Genomic DNA, 24880 nt, shown 5'->3' with positions numbered 1-24880 from the left:
AGGGTCTGGCTGGGGCACCAGGGTGGTGAGAGTGCAGAGCCATGTGGCTCTGCAACAGCTAGGAGTCTGGCCAGGCTGACAGGGCAACATATGCCTATGGTCACACATGGGTTTGATTGCGGTTAATTACTCTGCCATAAGATAGTATTGTGTTAGCTCCACAGTAAAGTGTCTCTGACAATACTATCTTACCGCAAAGTTCAGTAATTTACTGCACCCGAATATAAGCGCACATGTAGATGACACTTTACTGTGGAGCTAATTAGTCTATTCAGCAGTAAAGGACAAGTGTAGATTCATTCCATGGCTTTTCCTCCCTCTCCTGAGCTCAGATCCCCGTGTCTAAAACACAGCCGTTCCTCTGTCCAGCCTATGGATCCTTAATTTCCCTACCAAATCCAAGTCCAAGTCCAAGTCCAAATCCAAATCCAAATCAGGATAAACCTGTACAATTCCAAATCCAAATCCAGGACACATCCTGTACAATTCCTTGGCCCATTTGTGAGTTCTGGAGTATAATCTACTTTAATATAGACAATAAAGCTTTCAACAATTCTGTGTGCTTCAGTGAACAACCATTTCATAGCAATGACTTGTTCCTAGGACTTAATTATTTAGATCAAATGCAACTAACATTATTATTATTTCTCAGGTCTATTGACAGTGTTTATGAATGTGTGGAAAGAATGTGCAGCTCCCTTCTTTTCTGATTCAAGATTGAATCTTAATATTTTTAGTTTACAGAGCAGATGATCCATCAAGTCTCTTGTTCAATATAAATTTTATTTGGGTGGTATTTATTACCATTATGGATGGCTACAAAAAAGACTTCTAAAGCAGAGTGAAAATTTGCAAAGCCCTGACACTTGTTTCCATGAAGACGACTAATAGATTGCTGTAATTTTAAATAAAGCATTTATTGTTTTTAATGGTCTGTTGTTAGTAGATAATTTAAATGTAGGAGGCACTTCTGAAAAACAAAGCAGAAATCATACACCTTACAAAGCTTTAGTTATAAGATTATATATTCAGTGAAACAATAACTATTTATTATTTGAATAATACCTAAATGCATGAAGGACATGTTTTGACCAGCTCACAATGGTAAATATAGTGATAACACAAGATTTCATATTCAAATATATCAGAGTGAGTTTTGAAGAGCAAATGACAAGGAGAGTTTTAGGGCAAGATGCTATGTGACCCAAAATAGCAGTGCTCTTATCCCCTTTCTGAGTTATCCCATCCCATTTTACTCTTGAATCCATATTCTCCTTACAACCTTGAAAAAAATTCTAACTCCATACCTTTGCCAACTTTATAGTCCACCTGTCACTAAAAAAACACTACAATTCATTGCTGTGTCATTTCCTGATCTTTCCACATGCTTTCTCCAGCAGAAACTTAATTTTCCCAGAGAAGCTTGTCTTCTTTGTTTATAATTGTTTCTCCTATTACACTCCATCCCTTTCCTACTTTGTAGTATCCTACTTACATCCTCATACATTCCTGCTGTCTTGTTTCTCTCTTCTGTTTGCATGGCTTGCATGATGCTATGTTTCACTCTGCTCTACATATGTTATCCCCATAGGTTACTTTTATCACTTTCTTGCACATGCTGTTCAACTTTCAGGTTTCCTTCTCCTTCCTTTTCCTGTAACTCTAATTCCATTAGTAGCTCCTAGCTGGTAGCACTCAACAATTTTCATGTCCTGGATTTGTGTTTTCCAGCCTTTTTTATGTTGGTTTCAGAATTTGTTCATAGGAAAGTAAAATGTACCCATGAAATCCCATGTGATCATCTTCCACACTGTCTGAGGCCTTCTTGACTGATAGCTTCCTGCCTCTTCTAGGGTCTTTCGCTGAGTGAACTACTTTTATCCAGTTTGTTTTTCTTTCCAGAAATTGTAGTGAGGTAGGGCTTGAACTTCTAAAATGTTGGAGAACTCTGATAACAGTTTTTCTTTATCAAAGAGCATAGCAAATTCCCTGCTACAAATCTTCTGCTCAACTATCTTAAGAATAGCAGAACTACTACTCCCTTTTCTCTGAGCTGCAGAAATAATGAGATAAATCATGTGTGGAGAGGGATTGCACCTATTCCAAAACCTATTTTCACTTCAAAAAGAGTATGAGGGATGGAACAAAAAGAGGCATACATGATAGAAGGATCACGGCTATTTAGATCTCCAATTTTCTGTATGCTTTGTGCTGTGAATAGTCATTCAAAGACCTTTCAAGGTACTGAATTGGTATCACCTTTATAAAGAATCTCAGTGGTCTGTTGGGAAAAAAATCTGCCCCCCAACTGGCATCTGATGAGTATTAGCCTTATTTAAGCCCTATGTATACTAAAGTTTAACTTTTTGCGTTGATTTGCATGTGAAGTTGTAGTAATAGTGTCAATATTTGGGGATATATATATATATTTTAAGTTGTATGGTCATGTTGGGCATAACAATAACTCACATGTAATTCAGATGCATGAGCTGAAAAATAAGCATACCTCACTGCTTTATGTATTTTTGGATAAAATGCTGAACTTTTCTGATCAAATATTAAACTTTAAGTGAGCTATGTATCTTTTTAAAATATATAAAAAACCATCAGTTTTCTGCACAAAAATGCAGGTAGAGTTTGATGCTCATGCATATAACAAAATTTTAATGCTCATACATCCACCTTATAGAATTATCTGAACATGCTAGATTACCCTTTAATATCATTAATACTTTTATATTCATATATACTCCCTTTAGAATATATGTTGTCAGTAAAAACCCATTTTTAGTGTCCTCAAGAAATATGTTTCTGTAGTATTAATGATATATTTAGATAGAGATGCTTAAAAAGCCACAGTAGGGAAACTGAAGTATGCCTTTTTGTAACATAAAATCTATCCTTTAATATAATGAAAACCATCCTTTTACAGAAATCTATCCTTTAATGGGTTTTAATAGCTTTTTTTGCAGATGATGACTATTTGTCCCTACGTTAACATTAGACTTAATACCCAATAGTCATTACACCAGGCCATAATATATTTAATTTTAATGGAAATAGAGATCCCACAATGAAAATATATTTTACATAAAGAGATCCAGAATGCAAAATAATACTGCACGGCACATGTCTTAGAATCGACTATCTATTATTGTAATGATAGCTATCTATTATAGCTTAAACAATCAAACTTCACAAGTTGTGCATCATCTCTAATATCAAAATATTTTCTCAAGAAAACTACTATGTGTTTGTTTTATGAGAAAAAGAGAGAGCAAGAGAAATGAAAACCTAGCTTGCCAGGGTTGCTCAGCTTTTACTGTGAGAACATTTGTGAATACAATTGGAATGAACTTAAGAAGTGATTTTGTGTAGGTTGCTAAAAAGCCCTGACCTAGCTGATCTTAATGGAAGGACCTGTGTTTATTGAAATGGCATTGCATTAGGTCTATAATAAGAATTTATGTTTTCCAGCAAACATCAGTTTTCTGTTGGTTTTCTGCTATGCCTAGGAGGGATTTAGGGTACTGCTACTGTGTTCATCTTCATTTGAGGCCAAATCCAGAAAAAGAGTCAGGCCTCTGCTATATGTTACATATGTTATGAAATTCATTGGTTAATCACAAAATAAACTTAGACTGGTCTTTAGTGGATTGTACCTCCTTTATACCATCCCAGGACCCAGCCTTCCTACCTCAAACTAAACAGGATAACAAGATAGCAACAAAATCACCCCCTGCCTCTCCTATCCAGGACAAGGACTTCACCATAGTGTTGCAATGTTGCCTTTCTTCTCAGCTTCCCTTGTCCCCAACATCATCTCTTTGGGAGATTTTAACTTCCTCCAGGGCCAGTCTATCAGCCCTGGCAGCTGGCCTAGTGCTCCTAGGAAGGCAGAATATTAACCTTTAGTCCTCTGCGTCTGGGCCCCTGCCACTGAACCCTGCACCTTGTTACATGGCCACACGTACAAAGTAGGACCGGCCACAGGTGCAAAATAATTACACAATAAAACTGACTCTCCAGATATAAAAAGTACAAATGAGCTATACAGTTAGTGCTTGAAAATGTGTAATAACTCTATAGCTGGTTTTTACCCAGCTTTAATTTGAATGACTAGCAGGGCCTCAGTTTACATAAAGGAGAATATATTTGAGCTTTAGGCACAGAATGATCCCCTTGCTCAGCATTTGCCTAACTATGGAGGGACCTAAACTCACTAAGTACAGACAACTTAACCCAGCAAGCCCAGAACTGCCCTTAGTAGCTAAGCATCTAGCTCCCACCTAAGTATCACGGGGGTCTTGGAAGCAGTCAGTCATGCCAAATCCCATGAAGGGCCTAATACAGAAAGTATTCTCAGAGCATGCCTTAACACTCAGCATAGGGATTCTCACAAAATGCAGTCATGGCTGCTTTATTTTTAAAAACACAGCCAGAAGAAGGTGCCACTATCCCTGCCTTACTTATAAATATCTTCAAATTAGGACACTTATGCAGAACATGATAGGTTCTCCACAGGCTGTGCTGGTACAAAACACAGCTTCACCTCCCAGGAAGATGTCCTAAACACCTAGAGCTATGGGCCATGGTGAAGAAAGGAATGCAATGCTCATCAGGCCAGAAATAGAAACTGTGAGAGACCGCCTGGCTCTATAGCTTAGCCCACAGGTGCTCAACCCCCAGGCCATGGGCCAAATCTGGCTCATGGAGCCAGGGCATCCAACTATCTCATCCCTTGCTGCCACATTCCCAACCCCCATGTAGCCAGATTGGGGCTGAACCACTCCCCTTCCCCTGCCCACATGTCCCCTTCCCAACCCCCACATGGCTGAGTTGGGGCCAGGCCATGCTTCCTCCCCACATATGTCTGAAGCAGGGTTGGGCTGCCCCCACCCTATGCATGTGGCCAGATTGGGCTCCACTATACCTGCCCCACATGCTGGATTGGGCCCACTGGGTAGGTCTGATTCACAGAGGGACCAGGAGGCAAAAAGGTTGGATATCTCTGGCTTAGGCAGTGCTTAGATACTCAGGTTCGAGGTCAGAGTCTTGGATTCCACTCTCTCCTTCAAGGCTTCTATATTTTTTGGCCAATGACTGTTTAACTTAAACTACAAAAATGCATAAACAATCCTTGGAGGAGAGACCAGAACCCACTTTCACTCCTAAACCTGGTTTGTTTGCAGGTGTTTTTTCCCATTTTGTAGGTGCCCAACAGGATTCTGAAAAATGGAGCCACAAAAATGATTTTTCATTTGAAGAAAAAGGAAAAGCAACCAAAAGAAATGTGCATATTTGAGATACATTTACATTAAAAAACCCTTGTGCCTTGTAGTTGTGCAATAGGGTTGATTGTTTAGTTTTAGGAATAGGTTAGATAAGGTCTTGCACGGGACAGTTTAGACAGTGATGTTTCTGCCTTGAGCAAGCGGTTGGACTAGATGACTTCCTGAGATCCCTTCCCACCCTACTTTTCCATGATTCTAAAACCTAAATCAGGAGTTTGGTCAACTTCATAGTTGCAATTACAAGCTGTCTGGCTTATGGAGATCCAGAACTTTCAGTCCCTTCACAAACTGCCCATTTGTACCTTGATTTATAGGTTTGATTCCAGGGCTAGCTCTTCTCTGCCAATTTTCTTCAGCTCAGAGTGAAATGTTTAATCATATTGCAGCTGCATGGTCCAGTTCTGTGATACCTGCTTCTATTCACTGGAGAGGTAGGTACTGTGAATTCAGCTCTGGGACCCCTGCCCAGTGTGGCCCTATGAAATCCGACTTTATTTTTTCTGGTGCTGCTGCTCTGATTGGGTATCCCTGCAAAAGTCAGCTCTTATTTACCATCCTCACTAGTAGAGTCAGGCCTCCTGCAAAGTCATCATTGCAGCACCATCACTTGTGCTGATTTAGGCCTGCAGATTCATTCTGAACAGGATAAAGAAACTTATTTTGTGATCTGCTACTCCAAACAGGCCAGGCTTGTTGAACCTGTTCTCATATAACAGGATCCCCAGTCCTCTAGGAGCCCTTTCTCTGTTTTAATATGAACTATTTTTTTCTTGAACCTCAGTAACAAAACTGTATAAGATGTTTCAGATGGTGCCTTGCACAGTGATAGTGCTACTTCCTTATCACAACTGGTAAGATATGCCTTATTACCTGATATATCTTGAATGACATTTGCCTTCATCATGGCTGCATCACGTTGGTCACTAGTACACCCAGGTTTTTCGTTCCTCTCCTGAACTGTGATCCTGGTGTCCAAAATACAGCGATTTATCTGTCTACTCTATGGAGCTCTAATTTCCTTACCAAATCCAAGTCCACTATCTATGAAGTCAGGATAATCCACTCACTCCAGGACACATCCTGAACAATCCCTTGGCACATTTGTGAGTTGGGAATATAATCTATTTTAATGTAGACAAAAATACCTCCAACAATCCTGTATGCTTCCAAGAACTCTGCAATAATTACTCTGACAATAGAGTGTTTAGACCAAATGATTATTAATTTTTAACAATTATCTCTTTTATCTGTAAATCAGTTATTAATCTTTAAATATTACCATTTCTTATCTAAACAGTCCTTACCCCTTTGAATATAACAGAAACAGCTTGACTAGTTTGGTCTTCTCATTTGGCTGGCACCTTGCAGCTTCATTTCTGCTCCAAATATATTTAGAATACAGAAGCCAGGTGTCTTTTTGTCTATCAGAAAATCCCTTTTATAGTCAATGTTTTTTTTCTGCTGCATATTATTTGGAACTGAGTTCTATATTGAAGTGATTACAGGGATATAAAACAAGCAATATTATTTGCATCACCATCTTTTAAACACTTCAGTTCATTCCTGAGAAAATGCACAGCATAGTTAAACTGAAATTGCTTTGATCATTTTTGTGTCAAGTGATTTTATAGATCATATATCTTTCAGAACATACAGAATTGTTTAATTCCATTTAGCTTTTCTATTAATCCTTTGTGTCTTTTTCTGACAGGTTTCTATTATTTTTCTTACCTCAAGAGATCCATCTTTCTAAATCCATTTTTCTAGATGCTTTTACATGCATCTATGTGCACCATTAGTGTTCATATTTACAACTGAGAAAAGGATATCTTTCACAGTTATTCATCAAATGATGTGGAAGAACATTTAAGTATACCAGGAAAATATGATTAAATAATATTTTCATCATTTATCTTTAGTGATAGAATAGCCATCATGCATTTAAGCACCCAAATCTCCTGTAGGCTCTAAGCCTGGGATAATCTATTGATACGCACAAGGGCCTGTTGCTTAAGCACTGAACAAAACAAATACGAAGGAAGTAAAGCTTCTCTTTGTTGACCAGCTCTCGCTAGATGGCGCTTGTGAGATGCGTGGAGCCAGTATGGGACCCTCATTCCCACACTGATTTATTATTTAGTTGTGTAATAGGGATTGTTGGCTTAATGAATGGTAGGTTTTGCCTTTTCCTCTGTGGGGAGCGGTAAAGCATATTAAGTGTCTTCAAATTCACTGCCCTGTGATTTTTCACCCCCATATATACGTATTCCTGTACTAATGGAAAATGGGCTGGCTCTTTTTCAACCCCTCCGTGTTTTTTTTTTTCTCTCTTGCTGGTGTTACAAACCTGTTGCAAGCTTTTTGCTCTCAACACCGCTTTAGCCATTTCTCTTGAATGCCTCTAGGCTGTGATCCAACATAAACAACAACATCAAGAAGACATGGATTAACTCTCTTATTCGCCAAATGCTTGTTAAGCAGTTTAAGCATCGGAACCTGAATTCTATGTCTGCTTTCCTCCCCTTCCCCCAAGGAATTTATTTGCTCTTTGTGGTCTATGTATTTATCCTTTGAATGACATTGGAAAAAAGATCTATCTTCCTGTTCGCAGCGCAGGCTGCAGGGTAGAGATAACGACACCAAAAGTACATTCATTCCTGTGCTGAGTGTTGAAAATATAACTTAAGTATAAAGAAGTGAATTAAAGCCTGGCTCTTAGTAAATGATTCTCAAAAGCGCCTGTGTGATTTTGGAGCCCAAACCCATGTTTCTAAATCATTGAAATGTGTTGGAAAATGCCCTCGTCAGTCGGAAGAATAAATATCATCTCCTTTAATTTGCATGGGGCATGGAAACTCAAGCTTTCGAATGTGCCCATGCTCTTGTGCAATAAATTAACTTCCACTTAAGCTCCGCTCTCATCGTGACACGTGATTATCCATGCAACCAATTGCGAAGCATTGTGAAATAAAATTATTCTTGTAAACCGTCACCCCAACTCGAGTCTTATTTATTATCTGGAAACGTGAGTCCTTTTCAAAGAAGTAGCTATGGAAACCATGTCTGATGTTACGACTAAGTTGATTTGGCGAGGGTTAAATGCACATATCGATAAGTAGACACCCTGTAGCCTGGAATATGGGGCAGAAAACTCTAAAGGGAACCTATTGTCAGCAATTGTGAACAATGAATTATACCAGAATAAATGCAGTGAAGTGTAATCTTCTAGAAATTTTGAGGACTACTCAAGGCAAGGCCATGCTTTCCAAAGCACCTACCGTTTAATTTGCCTAAGTGTGCAAACACGTAAGTGTACGTTTTCCAAAAGAGCTGTGAGATTTTCTAGCAGCCGCCTAGTGGTAAACACTCAATTTGCATGTCGGATGTTTCTGAGTATTAGCACAGGATGCTTTCGGTAGGATGTTATTGTACAATATTACTGGCAGCCATCTACATTGCATGAATCACTAATCTACATTTCTGCAATAAAACGTGTATTCGAAGAGAGGTTAGAAGAATTATATATATATTTCCTAAACAGTGTTATGCAGTGGAACTCCTGAAAAACATAATTGATATTCATTTGTAAAATTATGAATATAAAGATTTCTTTTAAAAAAACCCAACTTTTCTCTTACGAGGTCATTTGCTTTCTGGGGTATATGGTACCAGTAGGGTAAACCTGATCTCATAGATGAGTGACTTTTTCTGAGGATATTAAATTTCTAAGTTTCTGACTCCACTTAAACAGTTTCTCTGTGTTTATCTCTTTGCCATGTTCAAGCTCTTCATGCAGAAAACCACAGTTGCTTCCAGGTGTGGTTCCTTCATAATATATGCTCATGAAATATACTGTAAAGGAATGGTGCCTTCAGGAAAACAAATGCATGGGTTTTTTTTATGCTAAAGGTACCCATAATACACTCCAGCTGGGGTTTAAGAACTTGCATGCAGCCTATAGTATTGGACAAAAAGTCCTCAAGAATTTTCCTTAGTTGTAGAAGAAACCATTCTGTTGTTGCATTGCACAGTGACAAACACCACTTACAACGTACTTGAATTTGCTATCTCCATATGAAAGCAAGGCTACCTCTCAGAAACCTTTCCTATTTTCCTGCTCCCCTTAGTCAAAGGAATTTGAGAAGAGACCTAAAGCTTGGAGTCTCCGACCAGCAGAGAGTCCCAAAGTCTGAAGAAGGGAGATCGCTCCCAAAAGCTTGCAAAGAAACTTTCCCCCACAACTACTCAGTTGGTCTAATAAAAGATATATCACATCTGCTCAAGGAACCTTGCCTGCATATGCCCTTAGACCAACCAGCTACAACCAAAAACCCAGCATAGGACACTACACACAGACGCATACACGCACACACGCATACGCGCACGCACACACACACACACACACACACACCCCTAAAGGCAAAACACATCCAGATACCTGGGTCAACACTCATGAAAGCAACCATCAATAGATAAGATGATTGCATATAGGTCCCTCCTCTCACTCCCTCCACACTTCTATACCCCGCTTTAAAACTATGTGGTTGCAATAGAATTTATCCACCCGGGACTGAAACGAGTCGGGTCCCTATGGAGAGCCTGTATGATTTCAGCACTAGAGGCTGGACAGCTCCTGGACCGGGCTGGGGTAGCTCCTTGTCTTGACACAGAACCGCCCGGCTTATGAAAATGCCTGCGCCGGCGGGGGCCAGGTAGGGGCTTCATTTGAAGCTCCAACAAGTTGCTACAGCAAGTCAGGACTCAGCAACTTTCCGCAGAGCCTGTTACCTCCGCGTCCCGAGCTCCAGCTTTCCTTCCCAGCCTTGGACTGAGGCTGGTGCATTCCCGCCTTCTCAGACCTGGAGCTGGAGCAGCAGTTTGGCTAGGATCCCTCGGGGATCCAGTCAATACAGCTTCTCCAGCCGGCGTGAGACGCAACGCAGTGTCCTCCCTCGCCCATCCCCCGGAACTGAAGAGCCCCTCCCAGCCACAGCAGCCCAAACTTCAGACATTTGTACCAGGGGGCTGGGGAACTCCTCCCAGCAGAGGCGGATCTGGGAGACTGAATAAATGAAAAGGACTAAGGGAGAAAAGGGCTTGCGTTCCCCTTCCCTGCTGGAGTCTGCCAGAAACAACCTGAAACACGTCGGAGAAAGACGCTGGAAACCACCCAAGCCTGTGGGCAGGCTATTGGGAGAGGCAAGGCAGCATCACCGCTGCTGGAGGGAACCAGCGGAGTTTGGAAAGCTTTGCATCCCCTGCCAGAGGGCGGGAGGCGAGACCCGGCTATAAAGTTATTGCACTCAGCCCATTGACCAGCAGCGAGGAAAGACATCGCCGAGCATCCCGAAGAACGGCGAGGGAGGCAAGCAGGGGGCTGCGTTGTGGAGATCATTCATTTCCCACCTTCTCCTCGCTGCTCAGGGGGTAGGCACTGCTCTGGAAAACAGCAGAGAGGTGAAGGGAGCTCGATGTGACTGCAGGCAAGTCCTCCCCGTAGCTGCTTTTGTGGGGGAAAACTTGGAAGGACAGATAGGCTGAGAGTGCTTCTCCCGCCCCCCCCCCCCCATGAGATCCCCCGGGGCTGGGAGGATGCCTGCGGAGCCCCTCGCCAACCTGAGCACGCAGCCCTCTGCAGGCAATGCCAGCCACGCCGGGGTGCCGGGGGAGCTGGAAGCGGACCTCCTGCCTCCTAACCCCCAAGCTGCCGTGTTCATCATCCGCTGTGTGATCCCTTCGCTTTACCTGCTCATCATCACCGTGGGCTTGCTGGGCAACATCACGCTGATGAAGGTCTTCATCACCAACAGTGCAATGAGGACCGTGCCCAACATCTTCATCTCCAGCCTGGCTGCCGGAGACCTCTTGCTGCTGGTGACCTGCGTGCCCGTGGACGCCTCCCGCTACTTCTTGGAGGAGTGGATGTTCGGGGAGGTAGGCTGCAAGCTCATCCCGGCCATCCAGCTCACCTCGGTGGGAGTGTCTGTCTTCACGCTCACCGCCCTGAGCGCAGACAGGTAAGAGGTGCGTGTGTGTGAGAGAGAGAGAGATAGAGAGAGAGAGAAACAAGTGTTATGAGCAGGGATCCTGGTTTTCTGTGATTTAAAGAACTCCCCAATTTTCAATTAAAAAAATTAACCCCCAAACCACATTTTTCTGAGATTTTAATGAAACACCACTAATATATGTATGTATGTATGCATATTAATAGTGTTCCATTGAAATCCCATAAAAATGTGGATTTGGGGTTACTTTTTTAATTGAAAATTGGGGACTTTTCAAAAATCAGACAAAACCAGGATCCTTGGTTATGAGTAACTGAAGCCCCCAGAAATAAGCCGCATAAACCACTCATTTGTTTAACAGCTCACAGCCCAGGTGGTCCTATTGCAATTCCCAGTGCTTCACTCCCCCAATGTTTCTCTTTCATTTATAGCCGCACACTTTCCTATTGCTGTTCCCCTGATAGGAAACCATGCAACGGAAGTGCTAATCCTGGTAGGGCTTATTAATTTCCATAGAACTTGTAGTGTCCATATCCCACTTCTTTTTTTTACTACTATGGACAGCCACATAAGAGTGAAGCATCACTTCCAAGACTTGAAGTCCCCAAAGTGACCCAGGTACATTTTGTTGCAAGAGTTTAAGGAACAAGCCATCCGCTTTCAGAAATGAATCTGCCAGATGTCATGGATCTGTCACATTTCATTTTTTTAGGAATGAATCTATCATGGACATATTTAGAGAGAGTTTCATTTTAGTTTAAAGAATTTCTAGCAAGGTAGAGACTGCTTGGTGTGCCTGTGTGCGTATAAATGCGTTTTAAACGTAGTATTTTTGCTCTGCAGCAGCAAGCTGCCAGAAACTACTACCAGAACTAGTCTCTTCCTATAGGAATGCCCATTCTTTGTTTTGTCATATTGGTGGACAGTTTCCCCTAAACTGTTTCTAGAAAGCAGCCATGCCCTTTTCAGCTTCACTTCCATCCCACCACCATCCCAGTCACCATATAAACAAAACCTTCAAGACTTGCTTGTATTTAAAGTTTTCAGCCCTGCAGCCTTTTCTCTTAACGGATTTAAAGGTCTTAGTCCAGGTGTAAAAAGTGACAGCATCAGACTCTGAACCTTACAAGACAAAGTATTGCAAAAATGATTCTCAGTTTCTTTTAAATTTGCATGAACTCTCCCCCTCACCCCCCCAACCTTTCTTCGTTCCTCTTTCTGACCTTTTTCTTCAGCTACACATAAACATCCCTGAATTCCACAAGGTAACGCTCTTGTTGACTTCTACAGGAGTTTTATCTGAGTATTTTGGCTTTGAATGTATAATGTTTAAAAAGATTTGTGTTTGAAAATATACCTTGAATGTTAGTAGGAGGTTTTAAAAAACCCTGTAAAAATTGTATCTTTGGGGTACTTATTTCAGGTCTTCAGGTTTGCCACCTTCCTAGCAAACTTGATTCCTTCTAAGAACTTGTTTCAAAATCCTCTAAAGTTAATTTGCTTTTGCTAGCTTTTGGATTAGTTCTATATATATATTTATATAGATCTATCTATCTATCTATCTATCTATCTATAGAGAGAGAAGGAGAAAGAGATGTCTATATATATATATGTATTTACACACACATATATACATATATATCTATATCTATAGATACATCTATATCTCTCTCTATATATGTGTGTTTATTTTTGTATGAAGTCTTCACAGCATATCAATATACTATACTTTTTTGCTACAATATAAAACAAAACTTGCAAGTTTCTAATCATATCAGTTCAATAATTTATCTCAAATTGCCCTCAACTGTATAAAGCATGGACATGCAAGAAAATTGCATTTTGCTACATGTGATATTTCTTTTAAAAGTATAATCACAACATGCTATTTGATATGGGAGGAATTTTTCTGAGAGGGATGTCAAAACTTCAGAGATACATGAGTGAAGGGAGGCAGTGGTAGTGTAGTGGGTCAGGATCTACTCAGTTATTTTACTTTCAACAGCTTTTTTGGTGTTTGATTATTTTTGTATTGTATGTACAATTGTGTATTTCTTCTCTAAAACTAATGAAGATATAAGCAGTAAAAATACTGAATTGATGAAGACTATTTTTAAGTCAGTGTTTCATGACCTGGAAAACAGCTTATGCCCTTGTAACTCCACCATACAAATATAATTTCTTCACAGGTGTATTCCTTCAACATTTTAGAGGTTTGTGCTATTTTATGAATTTCAGAAAAGTGAAAGCCAAACATATTATTTCATGGTTCATTTTCTTCCTTTTTTCCATAGATTTTGTTTTCTTTTATGGAGAATGTATTGGTTTAGTAGATAATTACCAGCCTTGATGCCACTGACTTAATTAGGTCTCTAATTCGGTCTCTGTTGCTTTGGAGTCTGATTTAACTTTCATAGAAGCCAACTAGAGTCTTAACTTAATGGGCTTCTAAAGCCTCCTTGTGTGTGTGTTTCTAGGCTAGAAACAATAAGCTAAGTAGGAGGCACTGATGCCAATGTGATGCAGGATTACAGTATGTGCTAAAGGGGCTTATAGTTTAATATGCATTTAATGTTATGCACAATAAATGCATTCTTTTTGTTTGACTACTCTTTTTACTGCTATCCTTTGAAGTATTTCTCAGTAAATTGTAACAAAAATGTTTTCTGTTTTTTATTCATAATTTGATAATCTTTAGGTTTCCACTAGAAAATGCAAATACTTTAAAGAAGAGATTCATTTTTTTTTTTTTAGCTTTTGGATGGAAAAGGGATAAAAGGTTTTCCTTTAAACTTCAGTGGGTTAAAACATTAAAAAACATACCATCAGAGAAAAACTGGGATGGGAGAAATCTTAGGATGTCATCTATTCCTATGCCTTGGTCAAGGCAGGATCATCCCCATTTAAATTATCCCAACCAAGTGTTTGTATAACCTGTTCTTATGGAGTCCCAAAGATTGATATTCTCTAATCTCTTTACCTAATCCTGTTCTAGTGTGTAACCACTGTCAGAGTTAGAAAGTTATTTCTAACATCTAACCTAAACTTTCTTTGTTGCCACCTAAAACCATTACTTTTTGTTCTATCCCCTATGGGCACCAATAATAATCTTTCTCCCACTCTATGGTATTTTACAACGTTTAAAATATCTAAAATTGATGTATAGTGTATCTACATAAATCATTGTGTCTACTTGTATAAAGGGCATTGTCAAAAGAAAGGAGGTAAATAATAACGTAATTAACAGTCATCATAGAATCCTAGCATCTGAACATTTTCCACATCCTATTCCATGTGCTACACCATGGGTGTCAAACTCACCACATACCCTGGTCCACACCTGAACTGTGGGGCTCCTCACAAACCAGACTGGACCTGGGGTGGTGGTAGCAGGACCAGTGCAGATGGAGGCAGGTCTGATGCAGATAGTGGTAGGGACAGTGCAACTGACAGTGGTGTGGTGGTGTGCCCAGCAGTGACTTGGATGGGGGCAGTTGGGTGGGGAGGGCATATCAGGGGCTGTGGTGGCTGTGTGGGACCAGCAGCATTAGGGCAAGTGACCACAGGGCCAGGAGAGCTGTGTATGGATGGTCCTTGATCACCATCTTGCTGCTGATGGCCACATCCACTGGGGCCCAGGGGTCCTGCATTCTTTAGCAGGCCATTTTCCACTGGTCATGCCCCCCCTTCTTCTGGTTGCCCATTGATAGTATAGCAGGCTGGATGAAGCAGCTCCACAGGCCAGATCTGGCCCATGGGCCACATGCTTGAGCCCCTGTGCTACAGTAGTGATGGTCTCTGAGAATGAAATATTACAAGTACAGTTTTCATAATTGACCATTGACTGTACACTGTGACCTTTGAGTAGTGACCTTTGACTTGTTTTTGGTGAAGGTCAAGTTTATATTCATTTCCCTATCAGAATACTTATACATAAACCAGAGCTTTAAAACATAAGAAAGCAGTAATCATTCCATATACATGGATTACTATAAGAGTAGTACAGATGTCAAGTAGAAACAATAGTATCTACAAAATGCCTGGAAAAGAAGTATTAAATATGCCTGGAAGCCAAATAGAATAAGTGCAAATTGACTGAGTTAAGATAATAAAACAGAAACCCAGCTTCTGTAAATGAAGTTTTTCTGATTTGTAGTAGCTCTGAATTTGGCCTAACATGTTTTTAAAAACCCCATTGGCTCTTTTTATGGCTCATACTTCATTTGTTTAGTCACATCTTTTTTATTATTGGACTGAGATATAATTTTGTTGCTGTCCCTAAATTTAATTTTCTTTTTAAGGGTGAGTTTAAATGCAGTGTGTCAAATGCAGTCCTCCTTGTGCATTGTGCCCGTGGAATCAATGAAGTTAGACCAGGTTACAACATACACACAGAATATGCTTTTCTTTTTCTTCAGAAGCAAGTCAGGGATTGCTCTGATGAGACAGTTATTAGCCTAGCTGTGGAAGAGTCATAGGTGAAATCTTGGAACTGCAAATGGAACTTGGCTAGTGCTTCAGTAGAGCCAGAGCTTTGCCTCATATTTTTATGAAATTTTAATTATAGTGATGTTGGCGCAGTGATGTTGCTGCAGCATCATGGTTTATGCCCGCCAGTGTTATGTCACCATAACGCATTGCTTTGGTGATGTAGCATCTTGTGTAGACGCATCCTGTTGGAACTGTTCTGTGTCTTCCTTGTCTAATGGCCTTGTTCAATCACTTGCTTGATAAACAGAATTTACTGAGCCTGTATCACATTTAGTTGATGCCACAAGATAACAATCTTTAAGGAGGACATGAACTGTATTGACAACTGTTGGGGATCGTTGTCCCCAGTGGACCTAGCAGACGCCGCTCGCCACTTGCCTAGGGTGTCATCCACTATAATTGGGGTCTCACACATGTACGTTTTTCCTGCCATGACTTGATATTAATGGAGTTGGTTCAGATGTCTCAGCGTGTAGTCCAATTATGAGTCTCCCCAGCGTCTCACGAGGTCCCGAGTTTCTGAGGGCTCCACCACCCCTACACCCTTGCCCGTTCTGCCAGGTGGTGGCCAACTGGTTGGTCCAGGCATGTATCCTTAGCTCCTCCCAGATAATCCACAAAAGAAAGGTCATTCAAAACAAACACAGCAACCGAGAAGGTTCCCCTGATCTGTGTAGCTGCTCCATCTGTCTGCAGCCGCCTTCCAACTCAAGCTTGACCTTCAAAGGGTCAAGCACCCCTTAGTTGGCTCTTGGAGAGCTCCCTTGTAGGGCTTGATGAGATTCCTTTTTAACAGCTTAAGTTCACTATTGAACTGTGCCCCTATTACAGTTCGGTACTACGGTACCCAAAGTCAATAGTGCCCCTCTATTAGGGTTATAACGGTACCCTTCTCCTGCCGGGCTCAGCCAGCTCAGGCCGGTAAACAACAGTTCTACTCCCCGCAGGGGCCAGTAAACTGGGTTCCAAAACCCCGCTGGGGCTTTGCTGTCTGCCAGAGGCTCCTACCAGCACTCAACATTGCCTTCAGCATTCCCTGCAGTGTGCACCGGCGTGCTCCACCTCCTTCTCCTCTTTCCAGTTCTGTTTTGCTCCTGCTTTCCGGTCCCGGCCTCTTCTTTATACCAGCGGGGTACCGGCAGGGTAAATATCAGCCCCTCCCTTCCCAACACACCTGGGTAAGGGGAATTTCTGCGCGGCTCCTTGGGGCTGCGGACCTGGAGCCGCTGACCCTCTGCTTAGCCCAGGAGCCTTGGAGCCTGCTGGCTCCTTCTCTTTCCCACAACAACATTCAATAGAGGCATTAACCACAAAGCACAAGGTTTCATCCTGATACCTGTATCCATATATGCTCTTTCCTGTTGGCTTAGTTCTAAAAGACATGCGAGGTTTAGCATTATATACAACCCCATATTTCTAGGTGAGAAACTACTTTTTGATGAACAAATGGGACAGAAATGTTCTTATCCCTATATATTCACAGGATACCATGTTCTAGGATGTCACACTGAGGTGCAAAGCTTTTCTGCTTTGACTTGGTAATGTCAAGGACTTCTCATAGAGATGCAGAAGTACCGTATTTAAATATAAGATGAGGCATTGTGGGGGGAAAGGTCCTTATCTTACATTCACATACAAGTCAACCTCATTAAATATATTGTCTATCATTAAATTGTTGACAAAAGCAATATGTGCTCAATACAAGCATGACTATAAAACACATATGTGTGTGTGTACACACACACACACACGAACATATATACATTTACATTTTCTGTGGTCCAAGCCAAATCGGCCGAATCAATTCCAAATCTGCAAGTCAGTCCAGAATTATAAGTGGCCTTACTACTGGCAAACATCCTCCATTACCATCTAGGGCATCAGATGTTCCCAAATCCTTTGACGGGTATCCTACATGCACGCCCTGACCTGGAGACTTGGTGTTTGTATGCCCCTGAGTTTCGCTTGCCTTCAGCCATATGGCTGCAGGAGCAAGCTAGGGAGGAGTCTCCCATTTCCAAAAAGTGGGCATAAAGCCAAGATCTCTCCACTCCAGCAGCTAAGTGGGAGGTTAACTAATACATTACTTTTGTTGGTACTATTCCCATGCCAGGAGAGTCGCCATCCTCAGGTGCGATTAGGAAAACCGCCTCTGTAGTCATGGTGTTTCCCCTGCTAAGTAAGCATAGGAATTACGCTTGATCTGAGCTGACAATTTTATTAAAAATAAATAAATTCTGTATTCCAGACCAAATTAGCCAAAACAAATTCCAAATCCATGAGTCCAGAACCATAAATGGCCCTACTACTGGCAAACATCCTCCAACCACATCTGGGGCTTCAGATGTTTCCAAAACCTTTGGCGAGCTGGATTCTTGAGGTTCAGATGCCCCTGAGTTTTCTTGCCCTCAGCCATAAGGCCCCAGGGGCAAGCCAGGGAAGAGTCTTCCATTTCCATAAAGTGGGCTTAAAGCCAAGTCCCTTCCACTCCCACAGCTAAGTGGGAGATTTACTATACATTACTTTGGCAGGTACTATCCCCCTGGAGCCGACTTTTTTTTTTGTTTTTTTTGTTTTTTGCACCGGTCCTGGAAGCACTGTTATACCAGGTCAATGCATGGAGGGGATGGAGCATGCTCCGGTTCCACCAACCAACACCAAAAAGAATCTGCTCAACATAGACCTCCTGTGGAGGACATATCTGCGTGCCAAATGCAGGGAGAGACTGCAGGACCTAGATTAGGGCACCCACTAAAGAAGATACATGATAGTGCCCATTAAGCACAGTCTCCCTCCACACTGACTCTTTTACAAGTCATGGTGAATCACGACATTGCATACATTTTGACTTCCTCTTCACTCCCACAGCTGACCTGTGTTTTTCTTTCCCATTTCCAATGATTTCTGTTTCTTCACCATCCTTAAATATCTGGCAAACGTTACCAAACAGTTCACCCAGAATCCCTCTCTCACCCTCTCTCTTAGCCTATTGCATACGATTAGTGTAGCTCTGGCCTCCCTGATGTGAAGTTGGACCAGGATGCCCTGTGCATCACCTGCATATAAATTTTAGGAGTATCCTAGGACTCAAGAATATCCAGTTCCAGTCATGAATGGGGAGCTAACAGCACAAGGATCCTTCATCAGGAGTATCTGGAGTACACACACATACTGTGCAGTGATGAGCTGTGTAGTTACTGTGGCTTGAAGTACTACTGACTCTGTTGAGGCTCAACCTAATAAAACATATGGTAAATCATGAGCCCTTTGGCTTTAGACTAATATTATGCATAGTTTGTGCTATATATAAGTAAGTATACAATTAATGAATATGCACCTGGGTACGCAGCATATTGAACTGGGTCAGAGCAGCCTCAGCTGGCAGGAGGCCCTGATGGTCAGCCTCCCAGCCCAGGTATACTCATGCCCAGCTTAAAGTGCTGTGTAAGAAACTCCGCAGCAGGGTAGTACTTGTAAATACTTGTAAGTACTTGTAAATACAGAATTAATATGTTTTCCTGCAGCCTAACAGGGCTGCATGTGTAGACACTGAGACATTGACTGCAGAGATAATTAGGTAGCTCTGCAGTAAATATCTCATGTAGACATACCCAGTATGTGCCAAAGTGCTACTTAAAAGTATGTGTATGGAGTATGTGTGCTAAAACTTGTAGCAGTTTCAAAAAAGGTCAAACACATCAATTCTGCATGAACTAAATCTATAGGTACTATATACAAATTCTACAGCTACATTTAATTTCAAGGTCAGTGCTTTCAAATTTGCCCCTCAATTCCATGGGCTCAGGGAGAGCAGGGTCCGACAGAAGGGAAAAGGGGAAGGGGCTGCAGGGGGAAGAAGTTAGAGGGAAGCCGAGAGCAAAGGGACCACCTGATCCCCCAGATTTATTTTCCTTGCTGTAGCAGTGGGAGGGGGGAGAAATTCAAGCCAAACTTCCAATAATTAGATTCTCTACCTGGAAAATGATATCAAATTTATTAATTTTCCATATATAAGATCTGATTATTGGGGGATCATTTCATAATCAGGGTCATCTTATATTTGAGTAAATATGGTATTCCTAAATCAACCTAATTGATTAAAATTATTAATTCTAATCTGGAAATGAAAGGGATCAGAGTATTATTTTGAGACAGACAACTAGATTGGGACTAGGGGATATTCTTCAGAAGGAAAGTCCAAATTTGGTGAGATAGCCCAAATCATATAAAAATTAAATAACAATAGAGGCAAACATCAGGAGACAGGCCGTTTGGTTTATGGTATCACTTTCCTTCAGAGAAGGCTGGAAATGTTTCTTTGTTGCATTGTTAAAAGCACAAAAACCTCTAATGTGGTTTGAGTATTAATCATTTCACACAACTTTACTGAATATAGTGAACTATTTTAAAGAAAAAAAAATAATCATGATGAAAATTTACCAGTGGAATGGCTATTAAGAACACCCAACCTGAAACTTTGGTGTTCTATTGTTACTTTCTCAATAATTTTTGTTCAATGTTTTTGTTGAGACCATGTGTAAAATGAACTTATTTAGCTGGACAAGTCTTTCCCAGGAAACATCACTATCCCTTAGGTTAAGAACATGGGATTTACAGGCTTCCCTCGATTTATGTGGTACATGCTTTCCCAGACAATGGAGCATAAATTGCATTTGCATAAAGCAAACCCACTTTATAATATAACAAATAGGGATAGGTTCCCATGGTGACGAGGGAGGGAGGGAGTGAGGCTGGGACTAGGGAAGGGGTGGGGGGAGGGGTGATGCTTCTGGGTCTCCACAAGGCAGCAAACCAGAGGGAACAGAGTGGGACTCACCCCAGCCTCGGGAGCAGCCAACTCCAGCTGCCTGTAGCAGCTGGGCTGCACTGTTCCCTGGTGCAGGCAACTGGTGTCAGCTGCTCCTGGGGCCACTCCAGCAGGGAATGGGGTGAGTGCGGACAAGCGGAGCCCTGGGTGGCACAGAGCGTGGCACTCACATGGTCCTGGGAGCAACCGACTCCAGCTGCCTATAGCCACTGTTCTGCACTGTGCCTTAACCCCCCCAGGACTCTGCTGGTCCCACTCACTCCTTCCCATGATGGAGTGGCCCCAGGAGCAGCTACTGGGCTGCACTGTGCCTTGGTGCAGGCAGCTGGTGTCAGCTGCTCCTGGGGTCGCACCATCATGGGCTGGGGTGAGTGCAGACAAATGGAGCCCTGTGCAGTGTGGGGCATGGCACTCACCCCAGCCCCAGAAGCAGCTGACTCCAGCTGCCTGTAGCAGCTGGGCTGCACTGTGCTCCAACCCCCTTGGAGCTCTGCCAGTCCCCACTCACCCCTTTCCATGTATTGTATTGGAGTTTTGTTTTGTTTTTTTCAATACTTTTACATATACTTCTATTAATTTCTGTATTTCTACATTAGCTGTGTGACCTTTGGGGATATTAAATGCACTTTTATGCCTTTAATATTTTTTCTCTTAGAATTGCTTATATTGGTTTATTGTAGATTTCTCTGTGCTGCTATAATACAAAACTTTAGGGGAATATGCAAATGAAAAGAAACCTAATAACAATTTGGAAGGGGGGCAGAGGATGGGTCGATGGAAATAGAAATACCTGAAGAATTAGATAAGACAAACCTTTTTTTATTCAGGAGTTAAGGATGTGGAAGCAGATTCCAGCTGTTATACTGTGCACAGCTCCTACAACTTCAGTCAAGGTTTGCTCAATTACACTTTGTGGCATGTAAAATCTCTGAAAATCAGGAGGATGTTATTTTCCTTTTAAGAGCTTCTTATTAATTATTCTGCCTATTACAGGCATAGGCTATTGCTGCGTTATGAAAGGAAACAGAAGACATGGCTTTGAAATAATAATACCTTTAGAAAGGTAAACTGTTATTAAACAGTTTTTGCACTGTAAGTTTCTGCCTCTAGTCACTTGTGCTTTTGTGCAACTGATATCGCTGTTGACCTTTTGTTTCTGTAGTCATGCCTTTAGGAGATGGAAATCGATCTTTCTTATTCCAGCACGTGCAGATCAGCAAGGTAACTCTTGAGTGCTTCCCTAAGGAGGTGAAGAACCATTGCACATACAGTAGATTACATAAAGGTAATCAATATGTCACTAAGGGGTGTGTCTTCAAATGTCTTTGTATTAGGCACATACTTGGGAAAATGCGAGAGGAACAAACTTCCATCTGCTACTCTGCCTCAAAAATGCCTTGGTAATTCAAAACTGCAGGAAATAATACCCATAGAAATAAGTTCTTTTTTTCTCCCTAGGCCATTATTATAATATAGTTGTAGTGGTTTAAAAGTAGTGGATTGAATGGAGAGTCAGCAAAAAACAATTCAGATAAATCTCACTCCAGTGGCTACCCTTTTCTTGCTCTTCAGGAAACCCTTGCAGTTGAGGTTGATTAATTTCCATGATTGTCTTATCTGTGTCTCTGAAGATGGCTGATAAGACCTATCTGGGACTGACAGACTACTGCAGCTCAGACGTATTTCCATGTGAGGTGGGTGGTGCTGGATTCTTGATTTGGTCTGCAACATGCAGTTTCTGCCACTTCGACTTTTCCATCTGTGATTGTTGTCATTAGGTTTCAAATACTGAGGTCCCTGCAAGAAACTTCCTCAATTTGGGAAGGTCCTAGGCAATAGTTTTCCACAAGGTGGCATTGACGTTGAATTTTTTTAAGTTGGCCTTGAGGACGTTCTCTTCCCTGCTCTTGATCATATGCTTGACTGATCTGGGAGAATGAAACTTGCTTCGGGAGTCTGGAGTCAGACATCCAGATGACATGGCCTGCCCCATGAAGTTGATGTTGGAAGATCATCATCTCAATGCTCATAGTGTTTGCTTGCAGGAGGACACTGACGTTGGTGCATTTGTCTTCCCAGTGAATTCAGACGATCTTCCACAGACAGTGTTGATGGTACTTCTCCAACAATTTTAAGGTATCTCCTGTATGTTGTACATATCTCAACTTCATACAGCAAGGTGGGGAACACTGCTATCCAGCGCTGCAAGGCCCCTGGCAGATATTAAAACAATGGCAGGATTGGGAGAATTTTCTGTACCTTCTCAAACATCATGCCTCCTCCCATGCCATGTGTGTATGGTAGGACATGCAACGTTTGGGGTGGAACATAAAATTCCTCCAATTCCAACTGCTGCAGAGGGTCCCCCCCAGCTTAATCCAGTAGGTCCCACAGCTAGAGCTGTCCAGAGCTGGTCCAACAATAAGCTGATTGTCAGACCCAATCCTGGATAGTCCTGGATCTGGTTTGAGACACTGAAGGGATGCAGGGCAAGGCAGGAAAGGCTGTCACGTTTGGGGGTTGCTAGGTTCCCACTAGGGAGCCTTGAGATCTGCTCCCCAAGCAGCTCATTTTGAGCATTCAGACTGGGGCTGTCCCAGTCGTGATGCTGACTACCAGCTTCATGCTGCTGCTGACAAACAGCTGATTGCTAGCATCAGCATATAGGTGGCTGGTGAAGTGGAGGAGAGAGTAGCGTACCTTGGGATACTGGAGAATGTGTGAGGCATATCACACGTGTGAGGCACATCACTCAATGTTTGACATCCCACATGTTCAAATCCAAGCTTGATAAAAACAAGCTGGTGACTGGTTGGCTATTTTTATTATGCAATAATAACCAGTTAATTGCATAATAAATGGGACATATGTCAGGGGCCTAAGACTGCTTACATGTTTAAATTCATTAGGTGCCTTTGCTTGATCCTGACAAGATGTCTGAGCACTTAGATGTAGGCTTCTAAACATGCTCAGAAGCAATCCAGTTCAAGCAGCCAGATGCCTAATTCCTACCTAAGATCCGTTGCAATATAGAATGAGGCTGAGAAACACCTGAAGTTTACCTATGTCTCCCATCTACTCACAGAACATGCTCACACTGACAACACTGAATTCAGTGCAAACAGGATCAGTCAGGATCAATATCACTCAGGGACACAGATTGTAGTGGTACTGCCACACACTTTTTGTCTTGAAGCTTATCTTTCTACCTGGTGGGTAGGAAGAGGAAGAGAGGACCTAGTGTTTCATTCTTTGTGCCAAGACTGTTCATGCCTTTTGTACACAGAGCATGAGTACCTAATCCTGTCAATTTGGATTGCTGACCTGCAACAAGGTACCTATTTTTTAGGAGTTGTAACATTTAAGTACAGGCATACCTCGGAGATATTGCGGGTTCAGTTCCAGACCACCGCAATAAAGCGAATATCGCAATAAAGAAAGTCACACGAATTTTTTGGTTTCCCAGTGCATATAAAAGTTATGTTTACACTATACTGTAGTCTATTAAGTGTGCAATAGCATTATGTCTAAAAAAAAATGTACATACCTTAATTAAAAAATACTTTATTGCTAAAAAATGCGAAGTGAGCAAATGCTGTTGGAAAAATGGTGCCAATAGACTTGCTTGACGTAGGGTTGCCACAAACCTTCAATTTGTAAAAAATGCAATATCTGCAAAGCGCAATAAAGTGAAGCGCAATAAAACGAGGTATGCCTGTAGTTGTACTTACAAGGCTGATCTGGATCTGGCCCTTTTTTTTTCTGTTTTCCCCAGATAACACTATCTATTCTGAGCAAGGCTTGTATTAGCTAAAGCTGTCCTGGTACATTTGTATAAGATGTGCCCAATAGTGAATCTTTGGGCATACGACAAGGTTTAATATTGATTAATGGGAACTCTGCTGAAATCATTCCTTTAATTCATCCACCATTGCTCTCCTATTGTCTTATTGTAATAGCTTTTGTCTAGAAATCAAGTGAGGCACAGGAAGCTGGAGGAAAGGACCTGGCTTCTAATCCTTGATGCCAGAACTGTTCATGAATTTTGCATTAGACAATCATGGAAAAATATCCTAGAAATTATTCTGTCAGTAGGGACTATTAGAATGCTGTGCCAGGCAAAAGGACTTGGTGATTTCAGATGAAAGGCTAATATTTTGCAAGGTTTTTATTACCCTTAAAGAACTGTAGTAGATTAATTGGAGATGATATGTTGAGCAGAGACAAGAGAAATAGCAGAGCAATGTCCTTTTTCTCCTCTG

The 24880-nt window shown here is 41.7% G+C and overlaps 1 protein-coding gene across 1 annotated transcript in view; it reads left to right on the top strand.

Moving 5' to 3' along the window:
* The first annotated feature begins 10415 nt into the window (after positions 1-10415).
* The window catches only part of NMBR (neuromedin B receptor), a 30580-nt gene continuing 16115 nt past the window's right edge, over positions 10416-24880 (top strand). Inside the window, exon 1 of the mRNA XM_090040555.1 lies at positions 10416-11311. Within this exon, the coding sequence (XP_089896681.1) occupies positions 10863-11311 (449 nt within the window). The 5' untranslated portion in view covers positions 10416-10862. The remainder of the gene's footprint in view (positions 11312-24880) is intronic.

Source organism: Crocodylus siamensis, chromosome 1 (assembly GCF_052110815.1).
Source record: "Crocodylus siamensis isolate JL-2025a chromosome 1, ASM5211081v1, whole genome shotgun sequence".
Classification (NCBI taxonomy): domain Eukaryota; kingdom Metazoa; phylum Chordata; order Crocodylia; family Crocodylidae; genus Crocodylus; species Crocodylus siamensis.
Note: the sequence above shows the minus strand (reverse complement) of the source record. Positions and strands in the feature narration are given on the sequence as shown.